Source organism: Patiria miniata, unplaced genomic scaffold, assembly GCF_015706575.1.
Source record: "Patiria miniata isolate m_02_andy unplaced genomic scaffold, ASM1570657v1 HiC_scaffold_27, whole genome shotgun sequence".
Lineage (NCBI taxonomy): Eukaryota > Metazoa > Echinodermata > Asteroidea > Valvatida > Asterinidae > Patiria > Patiria miniata.
Window position 1 is genome coordinate 9,180,235 of NW_024037066.1, and position 21,895 is coordinate 9,202,129.

The 21,895-nt window shown below is 39.8% G+C and overlaps 1 protein-coding gene across 1 annotated transcript in view; it reads left to right on the forward strand.

Annotated features, from left to right (window-relative positions):
- The window catches only part of LOC119734509 (DCN1-like protein 3), a 28,845-nt gene extending 8,689 nt beyond the window's left edge, over window positions 1-20,156 (forward strand). The window contains exon 2 of the mRNA XM_038208045.1: window positions 14,351-20,156. Coding sequence (XP_038063973.1) covers window positions 14,528-15,526 — 999 coding nt within the window. The 5' untranslated portion in view covers window positions 14,351-14,527 and the 3' untranslated portion in view covers window positions 15,527-20,156. The remainder of the gene's footprint in view (window positions 1-14,350) is intronic.
- Window positions 20,157-21,895: the final 1,739 nt, after the last annotated feature.

Consider the following 21,895-nt stretch of genomic DNA (forward strand, 5'->3'; position numbering starts at 1 on the left):
TTAACGTTCATGTGTTGCATACAGCAGCATTAACCCGCCTACATGTACATGTACATAAGGCAAACATACCGTACATTCTGTGCCAAGTTGTCCTTTCAGTCAAAATCAATCAACTGACTGTTTTCAACAGTTAAGAGCTCCCAGCCTACATACCGGTAAAGCATGATTGACTGGCTGTAGCTACCGGTAGTTACGTAACTGTAGGTGATTGATAAGACAGCTTTGTTTACATTCACCAGTTACCTGCTTTTGTCTGTTGACTGAATTTGACTATAGTCAGAGTGCTTGCGTGGTGACTAGCCTGTGTGAAAGGCTTGGCAGGGGAAGTGGATGGAATTGTTGACTGTCAGTGACTGTTCAAACAGTAGTAGGGTTAATACATATATACATACATTATTCTATGTATCTCAACACAGTACAATTTATGAGGATACACTTAAATTCAAGACAAGCTTCCCGCACTTTAGTGAAAATGTAATGTTTACGTTGATGCAGCCCCTGATCATCATGTGACGCACATCCAGCCAAATCAATCGTTAAGGTTTCTGTTCTGGACTGAGGGGACTGATGATAAATAGTATCCAAATTGCACTCTAGTACCATGGTGCGGTGCACTGTGGAGCGATCAATTACTAAAATGTTTTTTGTTACCAGACATCAAAAACATGGAATCATAATTAACTGCATTACATATTCTGGTCATACTGGCTGTACATATTTTAGAGGTCTACATGTATACATTGACATGTTTCTGATGAGTGAGTATTATTACCCGAACTTTGCAGGCGGATGGCTGTTCCTGCAGTTTTACTGTCAGTTGTCATGGCAAATAGCAAGTAATTTACCATACGGTAATTGCCTGAATGCTAGATGGCCTTATAAGCTAGAGCCAGATAATGCTTGGTGAAATCGTCTCGTACCACAAAGTGCCAGTAAATGGTGGATGTTGACTCACCTGAAAGAACGCTGCTGGAAGGGAAAAGGGAGAAAACACAAACAAAAACAGGAACACATGAACAAGGTTAACTTCCTCATTACTTCCCTGAATCCCAGCAGACAATTTCCATCTTCATAATCCCTGCAGAATTTTATTTGCCATTGTTACGGTAACTGTTACTTGTTTACTATAGATTTTCTTTTACTACAACTTTTGATCTTTAACAAAAGTCCTCAACTTTCAGAAACAACAAGAGTTACAAGGTTTTTAGTTCCCCCTAAAGCTGTAAATGAAAACAAGTTAGAATAGTGACAAAACATCTATTGTAAACATGTAATGATGTATGTATACATACACTTTGTGTCTAGGCAGATTCAAAACAAGTTGTTACACAATGTAGACAGAGCTTCTGTTCCAAATTTAGCGATAATGGGGTCATTAAAACTTCAAGTTAACTCCCTGTGGGAAGGGAAGGGTTTCTGTTGTGTGCAGCAAACTTTACATTGATGAACTTTCATTTTCAGAATCAGTCACACACTAACGAGGATGTGTAAGGCTGTCCGTAATATGGTTAGCAAGCCCTTCAGGACACATCGGCGGACTTAAGAAAAGGTTGTCAAAGATTATTGGTTTGATATTATGACATTTGCTCATTACGTGTACATGTACCGTAGAATTTTGGAGGCAGTACATGTAATTCTCATTCCAGCAGAAAATGGATGGAATTCAAAGCGAATTTTTGATTATTTTATTATTTTGAGTTTTTGAAGCAGAGCCTTTATTTTACGTACTAATGAGATTCCCCCCCCCCCCATAAAAAACGTTGAATGATGTCAATTTGTCCAGAACAATTCAACTCCATGCATGTTTCATAGCTTATTCTTTTGTTTATTGAAAATCTTTTGTAAAATTGTTTAACAGAAATGTACGTTCAGTGTAGGCCCTACACATGTTCAAATACATTGTACATTGTACTAGTTTTTTACCATTATAAAATATACCGGTACGGTACATGTAGTTTGATTAAATTTGCAATGACTTCAGACTTCTCCCCAAATACACATGTATGATTTAACCCCCACCCCCTTTCCCTAGGAGACACTTTTTCAATACAATTTGGCCTTCTTATCTGAAGAACAAAAACATTCAATTGCAAATGGTGTTCATTTTCTTGTGTGCCTGAGGAGTCATTCTTGTTGGAGGTGAAAAAAAATAAATTTACAAGTGAAAATATGGGCACTGGCATAATATTGGTGAGTGATGATTTACCAAATTTACATAATTGACCTTAATATGATTTGCACATGTATGTAGTGATGCTGTGCTTGACTACAGCCAGACAGTTTACATTACATGTACAGGTAGGTGATACATTGTTAACAGATGGGCCACGTGATTCTTATAAATTATGTACTGATACACGTAATATCCCTGTCTGGTTGGAAGATTCACCCTTCATAATTTATCCTACCGGTACCTTCCGCGTGGCTCTGCAATGTACGGTACTTTCAATTCACGCATCGTCACTCTTGTAGGCTGTTGCTTTCTAAATTTGTTTTTGTCTCAGCGCCTGTTGCCATGCCTACTGGGTACATGTTAACATTGTATTCTGAGCTCATTAGGCTCTGTATCTATAACGAGGTATTGCTTCATTGGACAGCGCAGTGAGCGGATGAGAAGACCTGAGCATCACGTGCTGGTGAGAGCAATTTTTTTGTTTTTCCGGAAGACATTTTGAGCCATGAGGGTTATGAATTTGACCCAAGAAGATTAAGCAGAAATTATGACAAGCATTTTTCTTGTTTTGGAGTGAGGATGCATCTTGAAAGGGTGAGCTATGCATCTCATGTGGATGCAGGTGTACAGAGATGACAAGTCTTTGTACATGACATTCATTTCTCAATCGGTACGAGGATCATGTTAGATTGTTTTATGTGGAGCTCTGCGACCATAAACCCTGCGGGCTTGCAAGCGGCTGACTGGCAGGCACACATTTTGTCTCGTGACACTTGGGTAAGCTGGACAGGTACGTTTGGGGAAACATATGGAGTCAGACATCTTCTGTGTGGTGAATTCAACAAACAAATTGTGGAGTTTTTACACGGCAGTTGTGTATAAATTATTCTAGTTAGTATACATGAGCGTAAATTACATACATACATGTACATGTACCGGTACTGTACTGTACAATGTAAATCTCTATGTGTTTACACAATTTAAATCCTCATCCAATTTTCCTTCTTTGACCTTTCATTTTATGACTGTGATATCAAAAGCTTCAGTCAGTAAGTTGTTCTGTGTACATGTACTGGTACATGTACCGGTATACATACATACTGTACGTACCGTAATCTCCTTTTTTGTGAATGGCTGTAATGTTAGGTCCTGATCAGGTTCCGTTGATACAAAAGCAATGATACATTGTACAGGTACTTCAACAAGAGTTAAGTGCTCCAAATTACAAAGTACGTGTACATTAATTTGTTTGTAAAGTCTGTGTGCGTTTTTTTTCTTCTTAAATTTGCTTGTAACATGTTTTGTTAAGGCGTATATATTATATGCACATGAATGTGTACGTACCGGGTATACTGTGTAGAGCCTAAGAGGTACGGGTAGGTGTACTAAAGTGTGAGTGCACTACATGTATGTATACTGGTACAGTATACATGTCCATGTATGGCATGCATTATGCCAGCTTAGTGTCATTAATTAATGCCAAGTAGAGCTACCGTATTTCCTTGTAATCAATCCTTTCAATGTATGTACTCGAATGCTGTAGCATGTACATGTACGGTTCGTGCACATCATGTGCCAGTCTTTGTACTTACTTTCTCGTTTTACTAACAAGAAACCTGGCTACTGCATGGGCAACATTGGTCAAATATAATTTTTTTACCCCAGTTGTTACCGGTACATAGTGTCTTGTACTTTAATTCCATTGGTCTAGAACGGCCACATAAAAATAACCGTTTACATCATATATACTGCGTTGCATGTACCGGGACCAAATCACTTCATGTACTGTACATTGTGTTGCATTATAAACCACCTCTGCATGCATGTGTACAGTAGGGCCTGCTCAATTGCCTCATGACTAGGAAAGTCTGCAGCAACCGCTCAGTCACAAGTCTGGCAGGAAAGCTCGTGCACCTCAGTGATTTACATGTACATGTACATGTAGTTTACATGTATTTCTAGCATAGTAATTACACTTTACATACATATTTACAACCCTTTACCTTTTTTTAATTGTTGGCACGATGTAATTACAAAACAATTGTTGACAATTGTTGGCTGTGCTGTGGTAAATGGCATTTTTAACCCTCCCGATATCCCACATCACAGCTGTCAACAATGGCTACCGGTAATTGTTAATATCGGTACACTAACTGGCTTTTGAGTTTACCAGTCAAACTAACGTTTTATTTTGATGAAGCAAGGATCAGCACGATGAAAAAAAATCCATACATAATGCAGTCCCAAAATACTACCATGGTTGATCAGAAACACAATGTTTGGTGGAATACATGTAGTTATTTTATGCATGATTTTTTGCTTCAATAAATGCACTGTACTGTACATGTTGTCAGTTGGAATTAATGTGAAGGATTACACTGTATCTATACTCTACCGTACGGGTATAATGTGGCACGATTAAATAGAATTCAAAAGCATAATTATTGTGGGCCTGTAGTAGGGTACAGCTGTAATGCACTTTGCCAAAATTCAACACCTGATTTCAAATTCACAAGTGAATACTGCAGAGCTTTTATTGAATTTTTTCCCCCCAAGGCTCTTACATGTAATTTGTGGACTTTGAACAGCTAGGATGTTAGCTTTACCGTCTGGGAACTAATAAATTAAGCTTGGATAATTTACATATTTTACAAATTCCACATTTTCAAGCTTTACATAACGTGTACGTACATTTATATTGTACATTGTAAATATTATTCACAAGTTCTTCAGCAGTTTAATTTTAAATCTGTGCAGCATAAAAAAAACTGGCAGTACTGAACAGTTTCAATTTTATTATCCCATGAATGTTCCTTATAAAATGGCAATGTTGATAAGAAAATTTGGCTATCCAACAAATTATGCCTTACAACCATGGGAGTTTATCATGGGTATATTTATAATGCAAATGTACGTACTTAAAACATGCAAGAGGTCCCTTTTTGCACTTACTGCACATGCCATTTCGAGAGCTTACATGGATTTTTTCAGATCATTTCATTAAGTTCCTTCTTAAGGGGAGGGGCCAAGTGGCAGGCTGGGGAGGGGGCTATTGAATTTGTTGTTAGGTTTGATTTCTTTATCTAATTTATTTTCTTTCAGCTGCTTGATGACTGTACATGGTAAAATATTACTGTACTTGCAATGTACATGTACATATGTAGTTACTTTTTTGATGTCTCAGTGACCACTTTTAGGATGGATAGTGCAGCTTTTAACATAATCCAGTACAATGTAACTTAAAAGTACCGGTAAGGTTTGGCCTTTTGTGTGGAATCAATACAGTAATATGAGGAAACCGGATCACCGAACTGTTATGGTAGGCCACTTTTATTCAGGAAATATGACACCAGATTTCCTCGAATAAGCTGCTTTGTCTTGTCTGAGAACTGGTTTCGCTGCACACAATGCACCTTGCCTCATGGTCAGTATACAGCCAGATCTGGTAAGTCAGGGAACCGGTAAGTAAGTCAGTCTAGATGCATTGAGCAACTTCATACCGTACTCATAGTGATATCTCCCCCCCCCCCCCCCCCCCCACAACACCAATCGAATTAGGCATCAAGTTATGGGGTCTGAATTCCAACCTAGGGTTTGAATTACTGTGGTGAGTATGTGCTGTTGTCATAATTTTCCTTGTGTGTATTTTTTCATAGATAGTGAACTACATGTATGGTACCGGTATTATGAATCTCAGATCTCTTGCCCAATTGGGTCTGTGTGTCATTTCTAATAGTGTAGATATTTCTTCTCTAAATATTCTGTAGACTAATTATGTGTACTTTATACATGTCTGATGTTTGTTAGAATATAGTATGTGTGCATTGTAAAACATGTACCGTAATTTCCTGCGGATAAGACGCGTCTTATCTGACTTTCTAGACCACAAAAACATCGCTGCGCCTTATCTACAGGTGCGCCTTATCTGGTGTCGCTTGAGTTCAAAGTGACGGTCTTTGTGTGAAGAATTCTTTCAATGCCGCAATCAATAATGCGGTCAACCAAGGCTCAACTCTCCAGACACTGTGACCGTATTTTCATTCCAACAATGCCGCGATGTGTTGATCCCCCATGATCGTGCTTTCATTCCAACAATGCCACAATGCGTTGATCCCCCTTAGTGATCGTGCTTTCGTTCCAACAATGCCGTCATACAAACGTTTTTCTTTGTGGCCGTTTTTTCATTCCGAAAATGCTGCAATCAGAATTACTTAAACGTTTGGAAATCGCATTCACTCAAGTTCTATTGTGTGAACGTTGAGGGTGTTTATTGTACAGTTTATTGTACAGGATATACATACACCGCGTTCCCACTTGAATTGAAAAAAGGTGGATCAAGATCCGGCATTTTGGTGTGATCGTTATCTTACCGCAACGAAACCGCAAGTCGCGTTCCCACTTATGCTTGATCCACCTTTTCGTACGGAAATGTTGGGTCCGAAAGGTCACTGAGTTCGGAATTACGCGCGCTCTGTGGGAGTGCCATTGTTGCATGGTTGCATGCTAGGCCAGGATGGGTCAGTTTTCAAACAGCACTATCAGAATTTACAGACAAAAATTACGCGAATTCACCAACATAAATCACGGATCCGTAGAGGATCCGTGCGTGCATAAATTAACAGGTGAAATCCAACAGAGCTGCTCATTGTGTGACATCACGGCAGAAACCAATGCATCGATAAGGGATTCCCTGGTTCTGAAGCTTCTCATTGGTTAGAAACGGTCACATGATGTACTACGACATCATTTTTCACCTTTGTACGTACCGCGTTATCGGCACTATTCTAATCGCATACTCGTAAGCTTTTCCATGATTCTGTGCCAAAGTGAAGTCTTTTGGTGAGTGCGGACTCAGAGTCATTTATGGATGGAAAAATAAGTAAAATTTCAGGCCAAGGAAGGCCAGGATCGGAAACCGCAAGCAAGCATGCACAGCGTGCGTTGGCTGAATGGATGAAGGTCGGTATCAATTTACATTGGTCTTTTCTTCATGGCTCTACATGTGTTCAGCCAATGTGGTTACGGTTTAATTCATCCTCCGAATAGTGTGATCGTTCTAAGGCAACACAATGGCCCCTTTGTGGCGATGTACCGACACTGGGTGACGCCTGGTGTTCTTCTGTGTGCGGTCAAACATGCGTCTTATGCGGCGGTGCGCCTTATCTGTTGGCGTTTGAATTTTTTTTGGGTGATTTTAGGGACCTGCGCCTTATCCGCCGCGCGCCTTATCCGCAGGAAATTACGGTACCGTAGTACAATACACGTACATGTACATACACTATACCGGTATGTAGTTTAAGTGTACATGTACATGTTTTCCTTTTTCTTAATTCCTGGATTAACCGACTACAAAACAACATTCCGGTACATAAATAATGTTTAAATAAAACGAGGAGCATGCAGAGAAGCCATACCGTACATGTATGGTGCTCAGGTCCGTGTACATGAATGTGTACATGTACATGTACATACACAGTGATGTACATGTACATGTACATTGTAAGTACATGTACATGTATGCACTGATTGTACTCGCATGTACAGTATGTATGTGTACATGTATGGTTAGCCAGAATACACATGTGCAGCTACATGTAATTTGCAAGGAGCTTGTGAAACACACACTAAAACCCTTGTATAAATATATTCTAATGGCATATCTGTCGATCATGAATTCGGTGTTAGACATGTACACACATACCGGTACATATGTACGCGTCAGTGGTACTCGTAGGTTACAGGGTTTGTTAAATGGCATGGATTGTCTCATTAATTGCATACAATATTTCCTATTATGGATCATATTTTTGTGACACATACATTGTAAATGGTAGAGCATGACACATGTAGCAGTATGTAGGCCTACCGTACATTGTACCGGTACATATGTATGTACCGGTACAAAGTACCGATATACTACCCAAATATAAAACGTCTCACAGATCTATGCTCCAATTTTGTGTCTTCGCTTTAATTTTATTTATTTTGTCCGTTATCTTTTTTGGTTAGTTTAAGTTTTTGGGTTGTTTTTTTTCCCGAGGAAAAGCACTGATATAATCTGAAACTGTTCGGGGTTTTTAATTTAAATGTAGATGGTGAAATCAATTTTTTTATTAATATTATGTTTTCCGAAAAATGTTGCTAAAATAAAAAAGAAAAAGAAGCATCTATATATAATCCATAAACATGTTTGGAGGGGGGATGCTACATGTACATGTATATGTATGTCTGCCACCCTGTCAAATTGTGTAATTGTGGCCACATAATAGAAAAATCAACATTAGACAAATCAACCTTGACAAAAAAAATTGATAAAGTTGCACATACATGTAGTATCATGATAGACATCCTGGCGTTTGTGTATACATGTATATGTGTACATGGATGTTGTCCATTTTAATGAAACATCTGTCCATTCTGCTATGGGAACGCTTCCTAGAAAATCAATAGGGCCAGGAAATTTCATTTTGTCAAGTGTGAACTTGAACGGGCATGCAGTCAGATATTGGGGGGGGGAAAATTGTTAAACTCTTTTTTTTCTTCTTTTCTGTTTTTGAAGTTCACAATGTGACATCAGGCCAGTCTTTCAGACCATGTGTGGAGAGAATGTCAGTGTGGAATGAACGTCTTGTCAGAATGAGCTCAACAGCTGGCTCTTAATTAGGTTCAGATTTCACGTTGGTGTCCTTTCAACAGGCATTCAATGAGCTCAACTGAAGTAATCACAGTTCGTTTTATTTTGTGACAATGTCTTTTTATACGTACCGGTACATGTTGAATGCATGCATGACTTTGTACGGTACCTGTAAAATTAAGTGGTTAACCCTCCTGCTTTTTAAACAGTCACAGACAATCAACATTTCCATCCACTTCCCCTGCTGTACTTTATGTAGGCTGGTAATTCTTAAAGGCCCTGTCACACTGTCTGCGATCTTGCGATCTTATATGCGCTCTCACTGCGTCCTTGAAAAATAGCTGGGGTGCAAAAACAACTACTAGATCGCAGCGACAACTTCATAGGTCGCCAGATGGGCGCCAGAGGGTCTTAATGGTCCCGATGAGCGCCAAGGTCTTTGAACATGCTCAAAACAATCGCAACACCTCTGCGCTCTGGCCAGGGCGCCGTAATGACGCATCTCGGGCGCTGTGCGAGCGTGAATCGTGCGACATTGAAGTGGCATTGAGGCAGCCTAGGCGCAAGGCAGTCGATGTAGTCTCTATGAGAAAGTAACTCGACTGCGATGGACTTGTAGAATAATTTTGAAACTGGACTGTGTATTGACCGTTTTGTCGTGGTATTTATACAGCGCAAGTGACGTCACATGAGCGTATTTTGGTCGAATAGAGAGCGCGACGCGAGCTACTAGGACGTATCAACAGCGAGCAGAGCGTAGTGTGAGCGCAGTGACAGCGCAGCGGCAGCGACTAGATCGAGTAATTGAGCTTGACAGGGGCGCATAGAGAGCGAATTGAGCGCATCGTAAGCACGGGAAGAGCACAGCATGAGCATAGCTTGAGCTTCTTTTGAGACAGAAAGTTGTCATTTTCTTGCGTCCTCGCTGTGATTGTTAAATTTATGAAATATTTTTAGTCGCCGTAAGGTCTCCTATGAGATCGCATATAATGTGACAGGCCCTTAACTGTTGAAAACTGTCACTTTAGTGGTTGATTTTGACTGAAAGGACTATGTACCGGTACATTTTGGCACAGAATGCATGTTTTCATCTAGGAGGGTTAATATACCGATACATAATGTACGGTACCGGTAGCATTGCAAACATACCTACCGGTACATCTGATTGAATTTTTTATAAATTTTCCTCTCGCTTTTACGTAGGTTGTGTCAGTCCCAAAAATAAACCTACACGTACCGGTACATTTACCTACTAAGTGCAGACCTGTAATAGAAACGTACATGTACATGTGTACATGTGTACATGTCTACATTTGATCATGTATTGTCAAGCAAGTCAAATTAAGGAAAGTCACAACTACATTTACATTGTACTTAACTTTAACACTCGATTCAAATCAAAGTTCCCAGTTGGGTTTGTGTATAAATGAATGTGTACGGTATCACACCAGGTACCAGGTACCGTACATGATACACCATTTATTGGACAATACTTCCGTATACACACATCATAATTGTGCCATATTACTCTGTTTTGTGGCAATGAATGACTCATGCTCATATAAGTTGTCAAAACCAGCCCTCATTGTTATGGAACTCTTCAACTATACCAGTACATGTATGGTAAGTACAATACTTCACCCAAGCGTGAATCAGTTAAAGCAAAAGACTTTGAAGCCGACTGTCAAAGTTAGGTTGCTTTACCTGTCCCCACCCAAGTAGCAGTTGCCAAGTATTCTTTATTGTTTTGTTGTTCACAAAACATAAACCTTGGAAACTCAAAGAGCAATGGCATTGTGTCTCAGTACTGGTAAATGTACAAATACATAGGTGTTCAAGCCTTTGCTTTTGTGCATCGAGTGTAAGTCACACTACAGTAACGGTACTTGTACATTGCAGACATTATGCTTGTTCCACCAAGCAGAAGTCTGCACTATATCAAATATCTGTGAACTCACTTCTTTCTGGAAACTGATGATCTTTGCAAGGTACTGGTACAATACATACGGTAAACGGTGGTATGAATTTTATGTATTTGTGGTGTATGTCCTTGGACCATGGAGCTACATGTATGAAAGATGATGAAAAATGCGTATATTTTGTACATGGCGAGGAAGCAAAAAAAACAAAAGACCACATGAACACTGTTTTTCAGTGATGAGTTTGGGAGAGTAATAAAGGAATAAAGAGAACAATTTGTTGTGATACTGTGGAATCTTGAAACGTGAGTCATACCAAATACCTGAACAGTTCAGATGGTAACAAAAGTCAAAAGACAGGGTTCTTTTCAGTCCTGTGTGAAAATGTAGCCAATAACAGGTCGACTCTACCAGTTTGATTGATGCTCATGACTCATTGCCATCAAAAGCGATTGTCAATCATGACAATGTCCCAGAAATGTAGGAGAAGGACACATCTGTAGTACGGTAGAATGAATTACAGAATGATGCAAGTGCGGGTAAAATGTATTAAGTGCTGCGCAGGTCACCTCTGAAGTAAGAAATTGTTAGGCTACATCAAAAACATTAAGGCAATTTGGATAGTTGGCAGGGGTTGGGGATGTGGAATGGATGGTTCATGAACGTGCGTGAACAATGTACAAAATGTACTGTATGTGTATAATACACAATTGTACATTGGTACAAAAAGCAGCACCAAGCCTTACATGTAAATTTGATAGTTTGCATGCTTTTTGAGTTTTATACATTGTACATACAGTGTACATGTTATTTTGACTTGTTAACAATAGGGTGCTATTTAGAATTGGAGGTTGAAATGGCTGACATACATGTACATGTGCATAGTAATATCATAGTATTAAGGGCTCCGTGCGCCAACAAAAGAGGGCATGTTTTTACCACTTCTGATGGCCCCTTGGACGGGACACTGCGTGTGCGCACTGTAGTGGTTCACACGCAAAGTACCGTACGCATGACTTTTATATCCTGAATGTGCACAAAGCCAAGCCACAGCGTCTTTGCGCATGAGGATCAGGCGTCGTCGGTACGTGAATACATTCGAATATGTTCGAATTTAACTTGCGATGTCTCCAGACTAATCCCCGCCCCCAATAACTTTGGATCATTCGAAATACGCAGTGGATGGATCGGGAACCAGTCTAGGTCTCCCCAACTCTCCTTTTCTGGCCGTTGAAGGGGTACTTGTGCACGAAGCCCATACATTGTATGCTTTGAGTTGCGCACTGCATACGGTACTTGTTCAAGCAAAGACGATTGACTATGCACAGAATTTACAGTGTACCAATTGCAGAATTACGCATGTGTATGTTTGAACATTTACGTACATTTAATGTGAATGAACTGGTATGACAAGTTCAAGCTGCAGAGCAGGTCTATTAATTTTGCCCTTGTTTTTTTTTCATGAACTGAACATGAATGCATTTGGCATGTACACGTACTAGTACGTGTACATGTGTACAAGGTGAGACATAGCAGCTGCAACTTTAGTTCAGCAGATATTCGTTCTCTTGGGGGTGTGGTTTCCTTTAAGGTTACGGCAAGTCCTGCGATTCTCTGGGTCTGGGTAAATGGTGCAATGGATCGTTATCAATGCGATAATGGCGTGGAAAATTTAATAAGGACAGGCCCCGGCCTGGGCATCACCGCAGTTAATTTGTATAATTGCCAATCTACGCATTTGATCGGCGGTTTATTTTGCTTGAGTCAACACATTTACTGAGGGTGGGCAGGGAGGGGGTGGAGAGGGAAGAGTAAAACAATTTTTTTTTGGGGGGGGGAAGGGGGGTAATCTCGAATCCCAATAAAACTTTATAATTGCATCCATTCAGAGACTATTTCAGTTGGGCAATTTAATTTGTCCAAATGTTTCTGGCAGTAACTGAATTTTTCTTTGATGGTTTTACAAAAAACAAGCTCTAGAGAGTGAGAAAAAAGTTCATTTTTTTTCACTGTGAAATTTATACAACATGTGTGCTCATGTGTGCAGACAAAAATGTTTTCGTTCATGCACATTAGACATGTATTACAATGTACATTGTTATGATGTTTACAGTGCATGTGCATACAGCATAATTTATTCAATGCATTTAGTTTACAACTTCAAATGCATGAGAATACATATATTGAGAAGCCAAAGGAGCGGTACCGTTATAACGCATTACATGTACACATGCATGTTCAGGAAAAGTCATCTGATCTTGGTAGAATTCCATTGATTAATGCCACATTCCTACATGTGTAGGCCCTATTAACTGGGGATCACATTGCTCTAGCTCTTAATGTTCTTTGTCTTGACTGTCTATGCCACAGTCTACGGTATCATCAGTGGATATTTCGTCTGGGCCAGCAACCCCACACATACAAACACATGAAGTACGGCAGATAGGTGATGGGATTGTACCTTAAAGGGAAGATACAACATTTGCAAACATCACAAAACCAATTGATCCAATTATCATGAAATACCTTACTGAATTGTTAGGGAATGACAGTCTAAAACATTCTGTAAAATCGTGGCTCCTAGTGTGCTGTCATTTTCAAGAAAAATCGAATTTTTCCAACGCTGGTCGGCTGACCAGCGTTGGAGAAAACTGGCTTTTTTTAAAAAGTGCTTCTAATTTTTCATTATTAGTTATTCCGCGTTTTCTTTGCAATTGATCACACGTCTGTGAAGGGGTACAAGCCTGCTAGACTGATTCTCTGACCTTACAATTCCGCAAAGGTTATACATTGCTCTGTTTCATCTTAAGTGGGGTCAGGGAACCAGACTACAAGAACATGATTGGTTTTCTTGGTTTTTCCAGCATCTACAAGCCCAAATCGTGAAACAAGTCATTTTAACAATATTTGCTATAACATACTAATCCTCCAAATCCATTTATTTCTGAAACTTGCAGCAAAAGCAAATGTTGTACATTCCCTTAAAGTTAAAGTACATGTAGATGATACAAGCATGGAATTTGGCACACAGTCAGAGTATGTCATGAGAAAGATATTTTGCTATAGGGCCATTGCAGGTTTGTCCTTTGAATAATATCTATAGGTAGAATAACAAACAATGGCAGCCATTTTGAAAATTTTGAAAAATACTTATGCCTTTAAGCCATCACCGTCGATCACTGAGTATGTTGGTATGCATGTGTGATAATCAGCATTCCAGAAGAGTGGAATATCATGCATGAAAATGCGTATTGTCACCTTTAGAAAAAAGCTTGAATAAGAAGGATGTGTCATTCCTAAAGCGTTGCCAAGCAGATGTCCTCTCTGGGGACTGGTTCATTTACGTCATCTGCATGGCATGTGTGTCAGTATCGACCCTATCAAAATATATTTTTAAAAATGTTTGCAGTAACCAGCTGACAAATTGCATAATGGTGTCCTTTTATGTTGTTGATTTACAATGCATATATGGACATTTTTGTCTTGAAACATATGTGTGGTTCTACTGTACAATGTGATCTATGAAAAGTCTGAGCTTATTGCCTTGAAATTGTGTCCACTGTCGGCACACTTTGATTGGAAAAAAAATTGACTAAAATGGAATTTTGTATCACTTTATTGCAGGTCAGCAGTTTGAGTGAAGAAACTTTCCAAAGAGGTACCTATATGCGATATCAAGTCTAGAGTTGAAGCAGAATGTCTTCAAAGAGATTCCCATTTTCAAAGGATGCTAGGATGATGTGAAGTGTTTTCAGCTGCCACCATCAACACCACAGCTGCCAGGGACACCAAGGAGCCTCAATGGGAAAGTGCTTCTCCAGCTGTACCCAGAACAGTGGCTCAGACAGTCATGGCAAGACCAAGTCAGGCCTGCCGTTCCCGGACAAGAGTGCCACCTTGACGGCTAGAACCTCCTTGCCTGACACCGAAAGTGCCCCGCCCCTTGTGCCCAAACGTGAACCCATCGTTGCATCCACCAACACCAACACCACCACCCCCCCTGCACCCACAACTCACCACCTCACCATGGAGCAGCAGCCGTTGCGCATCTCAAATGGATCACACCGATACTCGGAAAGGTCAAAGGGGATGGCCACCCGCAATGGACTGGATGGAGTGACTCGCCAGTCCAAGTCGGACTATTCTGAGAGCAAAGTGAACCGGTTGTTTGAGCGGTACCGGGACAGTACAGAGGATGCCATCCTTGCTGATGGCATGGAGCGATTCTGTCTGGATCTGCAGGTCAATCCGGCTGAATTCATCGTTCTAGTCCTTGCCTGGAAGTTTCAAGCCTCCGCAATGTGCCGCTTCACCCGGACTGAGTTTGTGAATGGCTGCCGTGCGCTCCGGGCGGACTCTCTCAAAGGCATCATGAACAAGTTCTCAGACCTCAGGAAAGAGGTGAAAAATGAAGCCACCTTCAAGGACCTTTACCGCTTCACCTTCAACTTTGGGCTGGACGTGGAAGGCGGACAGCGTTCCCTCCCGTGCGACATGGCTGTGCCTCTATGGAAGCTTGTCTTCTCACAGCGGCAGGTGACAATCCTTGATCGCTGGTGTGACTTCCTGTTGGATCAGCAGGTGCGCGGCATATCTCGGGACACTTGGCAGATGTTCCTGAACTTTACCGAGGTCATCGGCGATGACCTGAGCAACTATGATGACAACGAGGCGTGGCCAAGCCTCTTTGATGACTTTGTTGAGTACGAGAACGAAAGACAGGCCCGTAAACAGCAGGAAAAGCAAAGGACAGAGAATGTAGATGATGGTTATGATGACAGCGAAGGAGTAATGGTGTGAAAACTAACCAGCAGGCACCTTTCAGATGAGGAGTTTTTGATCAATGTTGTGATTATCTTCTCTACAGGTATAACTAGTGGCTTGGGCAGTACTTTCTGCTTGCATACATGTGCAGGTTTCTTAACCATTCAGGTGTCGGCATTAGTAAGCAAGAGGTTGTAGAGTTTCAACTCCCGCTACAATGGTGCCATTCTAGTAAGAAACACCATAAAGGGAAAACCTTGTCTCGTTGTGTAAACCACTTGTAAAATAAGAATATTAATTTATAGCATCAAAGTTTTTACCGTACATTGGTATAACATGTATCTATAATTGTCTGAGTAAATATTTGGAAGTGGTATGGGTTTTTTTCCCCACTCACAACATAGCGACTCAGCAAGCCTTTTTATTTTAGTAGCAAGGCAATTAGTTTTGTACAAAGGCATTAACATCTCAATGGAGAGTGATTGAAACTATGTTATGTTTACTTACTTTAGCAAATGTAGCAAATGCTACTAAAAGACCTTGGGTGTGTTCGGTAATATTGCAGGTTCCTCTTGACTCAGATGTAGGCAGATCTGAAAGTACTGGTACCGGTAGCCATAGAATAGCAAAGGACATCAGTTTTGGACAAAGCCTACATACATGTACACGTACATAAAGATGTACCGTAAGTCGTGTTAACCCTAACACTAACAGTAGTGGTGGGAGAAGTCAGAGATTTCAAAATCGGTGTTCCTCATTTTTTCAAACCGAATAACGTAAGTCATGTAACGTAAAGTAATAATGTAAGTCATGCCCACAAAAGTGACGAGTAAGGCGCTGCACACAATACCCTCCACAATGATTGGGTATGTACGGTAGTTTGCAGGATTCAATGACCACTGGGCCTTTACAATGAGAAAGCATGGAGCAAATTGGGGGGTATATTCTAGGGTCGTTTTGTTTAGCTTGTGTCACAAAACAGAAGCTTCGAATATATCCAGTCTCCAACATCCAAACGGAAAAGTGGAAGTCAAACTGAATTTCAAAATATCCGCATTTCAATGCCACCCAAAACTGCCATCCAAACCAGGGTTTTAAAGAAACGCAACTTGCAATGCACGACAGCTCATAATGCAATCCGAGTTGGGGTATTTCTGGTCAGCAGATGGCAGCAGACAAACTCAGTGCTGACAGTGCATGAGCACGTATAGTTGCACAGAGACTGTCTGTTGATTGAGCGAAAGCATTGTATGACCATGGAGCCATGGTATGACCATCCCAATATCTGCCATTAGAGTTTCTATGCATTTGGAACATTTACAATGTTATCCTAAACATTTGAAAGTTTGTGAGCAGTTGCCCTTGTTCAATTGAAGATGCTGTCTTGAGAATGTCCAAAGTCACTATTAAAGTGGTCTTGAATACATGAATTTTTGCGTCACACATAATATACAATGTACCTGTATATCCTTTTGCTGTTATTTTCAGAAATGGACGGAGTTAGGGGGTACATGTAAGTATTTTATTGCAAATATCGTTCCTCTGACCTGTTTAAACTTTTTGGTTAATGGATGCCAGAAAAAAAAGAAGGCTGTTCGTGTAGTCTGGTTCCCTGAGCCGACAAGCTGTAAAATGCAACATTTTATGGTCAGGTGAGGGAACCAGACTACATGTACGTAGCTGGCTTGCGCCCATTCACAGATTTGTAACCTATTGCAAACAAAATGTGGAATTACTAAATTAAGTCAATTGTGGGCAGTACTTGGAGAAAAAAAAACATGTTTTTTCCAAAGGATGGTTCGGCCGAACCAGTTGTTGGAAAATGATACAAAATTCCACTTTTCTTGAAAATCACAGCATACCACGCACAAAGATTTCACAGGATGCTTGAGACAATTAGTTACTTACAAGTTACAGTCAAGTAAGGTATTTCATAATAATTTGGTAGTTTCGTTTGTCAATTGATGTTGTACATTGCCTTTAATGCAGCACCCTATTGGTAGCTGTACATGTACATGTACATGTACATGCCTAGGTGTTTAAATTACCACAGGTTGACTCCTACATGTACATCATTGGTCCATTGGACTTTAGACTATGGAAGCCTATGGAAGCAGCTGCAGCCACTTCTCATAGACCCGTGTGTTATATCCAGCCATAGCCAAGTCATCTGGATGCGGCGTCACAGGTATCAGATTTTAAGTGGTTATCTGCAATAAGCCGGAGATTCGAACGCATTATTGTCAGCGCTTGACGCTCATTCAGAGATGCAACTGGTTTATGTGACACTCGGAATAAAATCAGTCGTGCGTACATGTACTTTGAAAGTGGTAAAAATGCGACATCTATTGTTTATGCACGGAGCCCATAATTATGGCTGTGTTCAATTTATGGCTACAGCTGCCTTTAGGTGTATACGGTACATGTACATGTACCGGTATATATGTATTTGTAGTTTGTGTACATGCGTCCATGGGAAGTGGATTGAGCAGCGTCCATACCTTTGCATGTGTTATTGCTAGCCATAGTCATGTACGTAATTTGGACCCTGCTGCCTACATGTACATGTAATGGCAAAGGAAACAAGGGAACGGAGGATCCATGGTTTACTTGCTGAAAAAAAAGATATACATGTGTACATGAACACTTGTCTCTTTGCCAACATATTTCATTGGTACAGGTGTACATTTTCCCCGCTGACCAGTATTCAATACATGCGGCTGTCAAAACCATTGAGCTAGCTCTATGCTAAAACTGAGCAGTGATTTGGCCGACAAGACCTTGAATTACTGTCAAGAAAATATCCAGGGTGAACAGGGACAGTCCTGCATGTGGCCTAGTTAACGGCAATTATAAACCAATTTGCCTGTTTCTCAGATACAGTTGGAGGAGGCTGTGGTATGAATTCAAGGTTTGAATAACTGTGCTGGTCTCGTGGTTACAGCCATGTTGCAGTAAGACAGTCGGTTGATTTTCCAACATCAGTTAATGGAAAATTATTTTGTCATTTGGCATGTCTGAAAATTTAGTACGGTAGATGAAATGATTGGCCTGCAGTTCATTCTGTTCCTAAAGTTCTTAATATCTAGTGAACAGTTGCCACATTTGTCATCCTTGTAGACTTTTAAAAAAAAAGCATTACAGAAAGAAAATACGAATTAGCAAGTGTCATACATGTACATGTATATCATAAATCTTATTAAGCAAAGTGCTACAAAATGGTTTGTGTGCTTTGAAGCAATCAGTTTGGCCAAACGCAGTGCAAAAGGTAACAAAGTTCTTATTGGTTGGCCGTCTGGTTAAAATGCACAACCTACATGTAGTAGATGTGAAGTAAATGTAATTTGAACTGTTTGTCATGAAAAATATCCACTTTGATCACAGTGCCTTCCACTTTTACACTTCGTTATTTTAGAAGGTTTTTTGCCGTTATGAATATGAAGTACATGTATGTGTACACTGTACACGAAAAGAACTAAATACAGCGATTAACACGATAACATACTGTTAGCATAATGCATTGTAAAGGCCCCCCCCCCCTCCCCAATTAACATTTAGAATCCAAGTCGCAAATTTATAAACTAGCAAAGTTGTATACAAAATGCATTCATGAATATTTTTTTAACTGATGTTCTTTGGGACGTGCTGCTACATTTATGTACAGTGTTGGACTAACATATTTTAAAAGTATGATTAAAGGCTGTAATTGTAGGCTTATTCTTGGGGGGAAAAAGATGCAACTGTCCTTTAGAAAGAGAAGCTTGGAGGCACCAAAGATGTGATATCCTCACTTGGCTAATTTATGGCCTCTAGTACATCCGAGCTCGTGTTTGTGGCTTGTAAAATTAGAGCTGTATATTCAGTGTTTGTAGTGATAACATGCAAATATGGCTTGTGTCTGGGGATTTAAATCTAGTGGACTTTTTTTTTTGTACTAGCCACAATATTTGAATTTAATACTAGTCAGTACAGCAGTGCCAAAATAACTTTCTATAGGGTCTATTTTTAGCATGTGGCCTGTAAAACAAAGGCCACAATAGAGGTGAGATAAATCTGGCCACTAAATAAAACTGGCAATACCGGTTTCTGGTCTGGTATAAAAACTAGTGAACGCAGTGTTAAAGCCATGTTGTTAAAGGCCATTCAAAACAAAAAAATGAAAGGATGACGCAACATGGCCTGCTTCGTGTTATGATTCACTTCTGTGCAATTAGTGAAATGCAAAGTAAATTTGTAAGGGGCATTTTCTGTATACTCTTTTGTGTTGCATTTTTCTTGAAGGATAGCGCCATGTGTCCATTAGTCTCGTTTGTACTATAGAGTTACTTTTAGAACATGTACCTAGATGTCGTAGGTATCGTAATTATGACGAATCAACAAAACAGGGTGACTCACTTCCTCTGTAAAAAAAAAAATCCAAGCCAAAACAAATTGTTCCTGTGGCAGCATCTTGAAATTATTTTTGATAAAAAAAGACAACAGAAATTGAGGTGCTTGTCTCTTATTCTGAAGCGTGGAAATGTTTACAGCGAAGTGGAAAAGAAATTGTGCTGTATTTGGTTTTAAAAAAAAAATGTTGTTTATGGTTGGAGGTATACTTTGGTAAATGCTACTGTTTTGTATGGTAACAACATGCTAAAGAATAAATGATTGCAGATTATGTAAATCATGGTTGTTAACTGGTTGTTATTTGGAGATAAATGTTTTGGTGGTCCCAGAAGGCCAGGTAGTGTTTTTTTAGTACTTGTTTCACTGACTGACTCCCCGACTCCCTAACTGACTGACTGACTCCCCTTGCAGAATTCAAGGTTAATTATTTTGGTGTCACTTGTAGGCGACGATAAGCAGTGCAATATAAACAAATTTTTAAGGCACTTTACAAATTATACAAGGCAGTCCAAATAACATTTGAGCTCATTGGGAATGATTTCACTTACATTATACATGTACATGTACATTGTACATCAAAAAGCAAGACAAATTGAAGAGTGACGTTTAAAGGGAAGATACAACATTTGCTTCTGGTGTAATTTTCAGAAATGGACGGATCTGAGGGGTTAGTATTTCGTAGCAAATATTGTTACACTGACTTGTTTGAAGTTTTGTGTTTGTAGATGCTGAAAAAAACAAGCAAAACAATCCTGTTCTTGAAGTCATGAAATGGAGCAATTTATAGACGTCGAGGGAACACGTCTAGCTGGTTTGTACCCGTCCATAGGCTTGTAATTGATTGCAAACAAAATGCGGACTAACTAAATATGGTAAATGGGATGCATTATTTGAAGGAAAAAAGCCAGCGTTGGAAATTGATACAAAAATACCACTTTTCTTGAAAATGTCGGCACATCAGGTGCCATGATTTTACAGGATGCTTTCGACTGTCATTCACTTACAGTCCAGTAAGGTATTTCGTAATAATTTCGTAGTTTTGCTTTCTTTCTTTTTGCAAATGTTGTATATTCCCTTTAAGATAAACATGTCCATTAGTCACATTATTGTCACTGTTGGCAGTTTGCAACTGCTAACGTCGATGAACCTATGATTTTTTTTCACAACTGGCAACTTAAACCAAGCCAATCCATGACAGATATGGATTTGATTAATTTCAGTCTCTGTAAAACTGAATTTAACTGAATTTCACCCTCTGTGAACAAGTGACATCTTCGCGGTTTATGACAAAGACAACGCCGGGTCTTGAAGATTTTCCTGCACATTGCCATTGGGGGCTCCCGCAGGAAATCAGCAAATTTGATCAAAATTAAACGCAGCCGGGAGAAAAGTTGAGTGTAAGGATATCCCAGCTCCCTTGTGGAAAGGTGGGATGGGAGGAACAACTTTGACAAGATTTGTTCAGCTCTGGGAAGTAGAACAGGAAACATTGATGACATTTTTTACCAGGTGACATGCATTGACAAGGGGGTGATATGACAAAACCTAAAGGGCAGACCACTGGATCTTGCAACATTTTTAAAGCTTTACTTTAGTGTACTGAAAGGAAATTTGCAAGCAAATCTCCAATGTGTTTGTGGCACTACAATGTAGTGAAGGAAAAAGTCAATGAAATTTTCTTTTCACCATCCACTTGAGAAAAATAATAGCTACATTGAAAAGTTTGAGTCAATTAATAACATCTCAAGAATATTTTAACAAGTCATGTGGACAGTGAATGTTCATGATCATTTCTCTTCAGAACATATATGGTTGCAGAACATATAGTTGCAGACCAGTAAATATACTGCCATAAACCCCAGTGATAAATACCCTTGCTTCCAAAAATCAGGGAAAAATGACAACTCTCCTCACATCATCTTAAAGCTTATTTCATCATCTTTCATTTTCTGTTCCAATTTCTTTGGGGGTAATCGGATGACTTTTGGGAGAAATTTCAATCCAAAATGATCACCC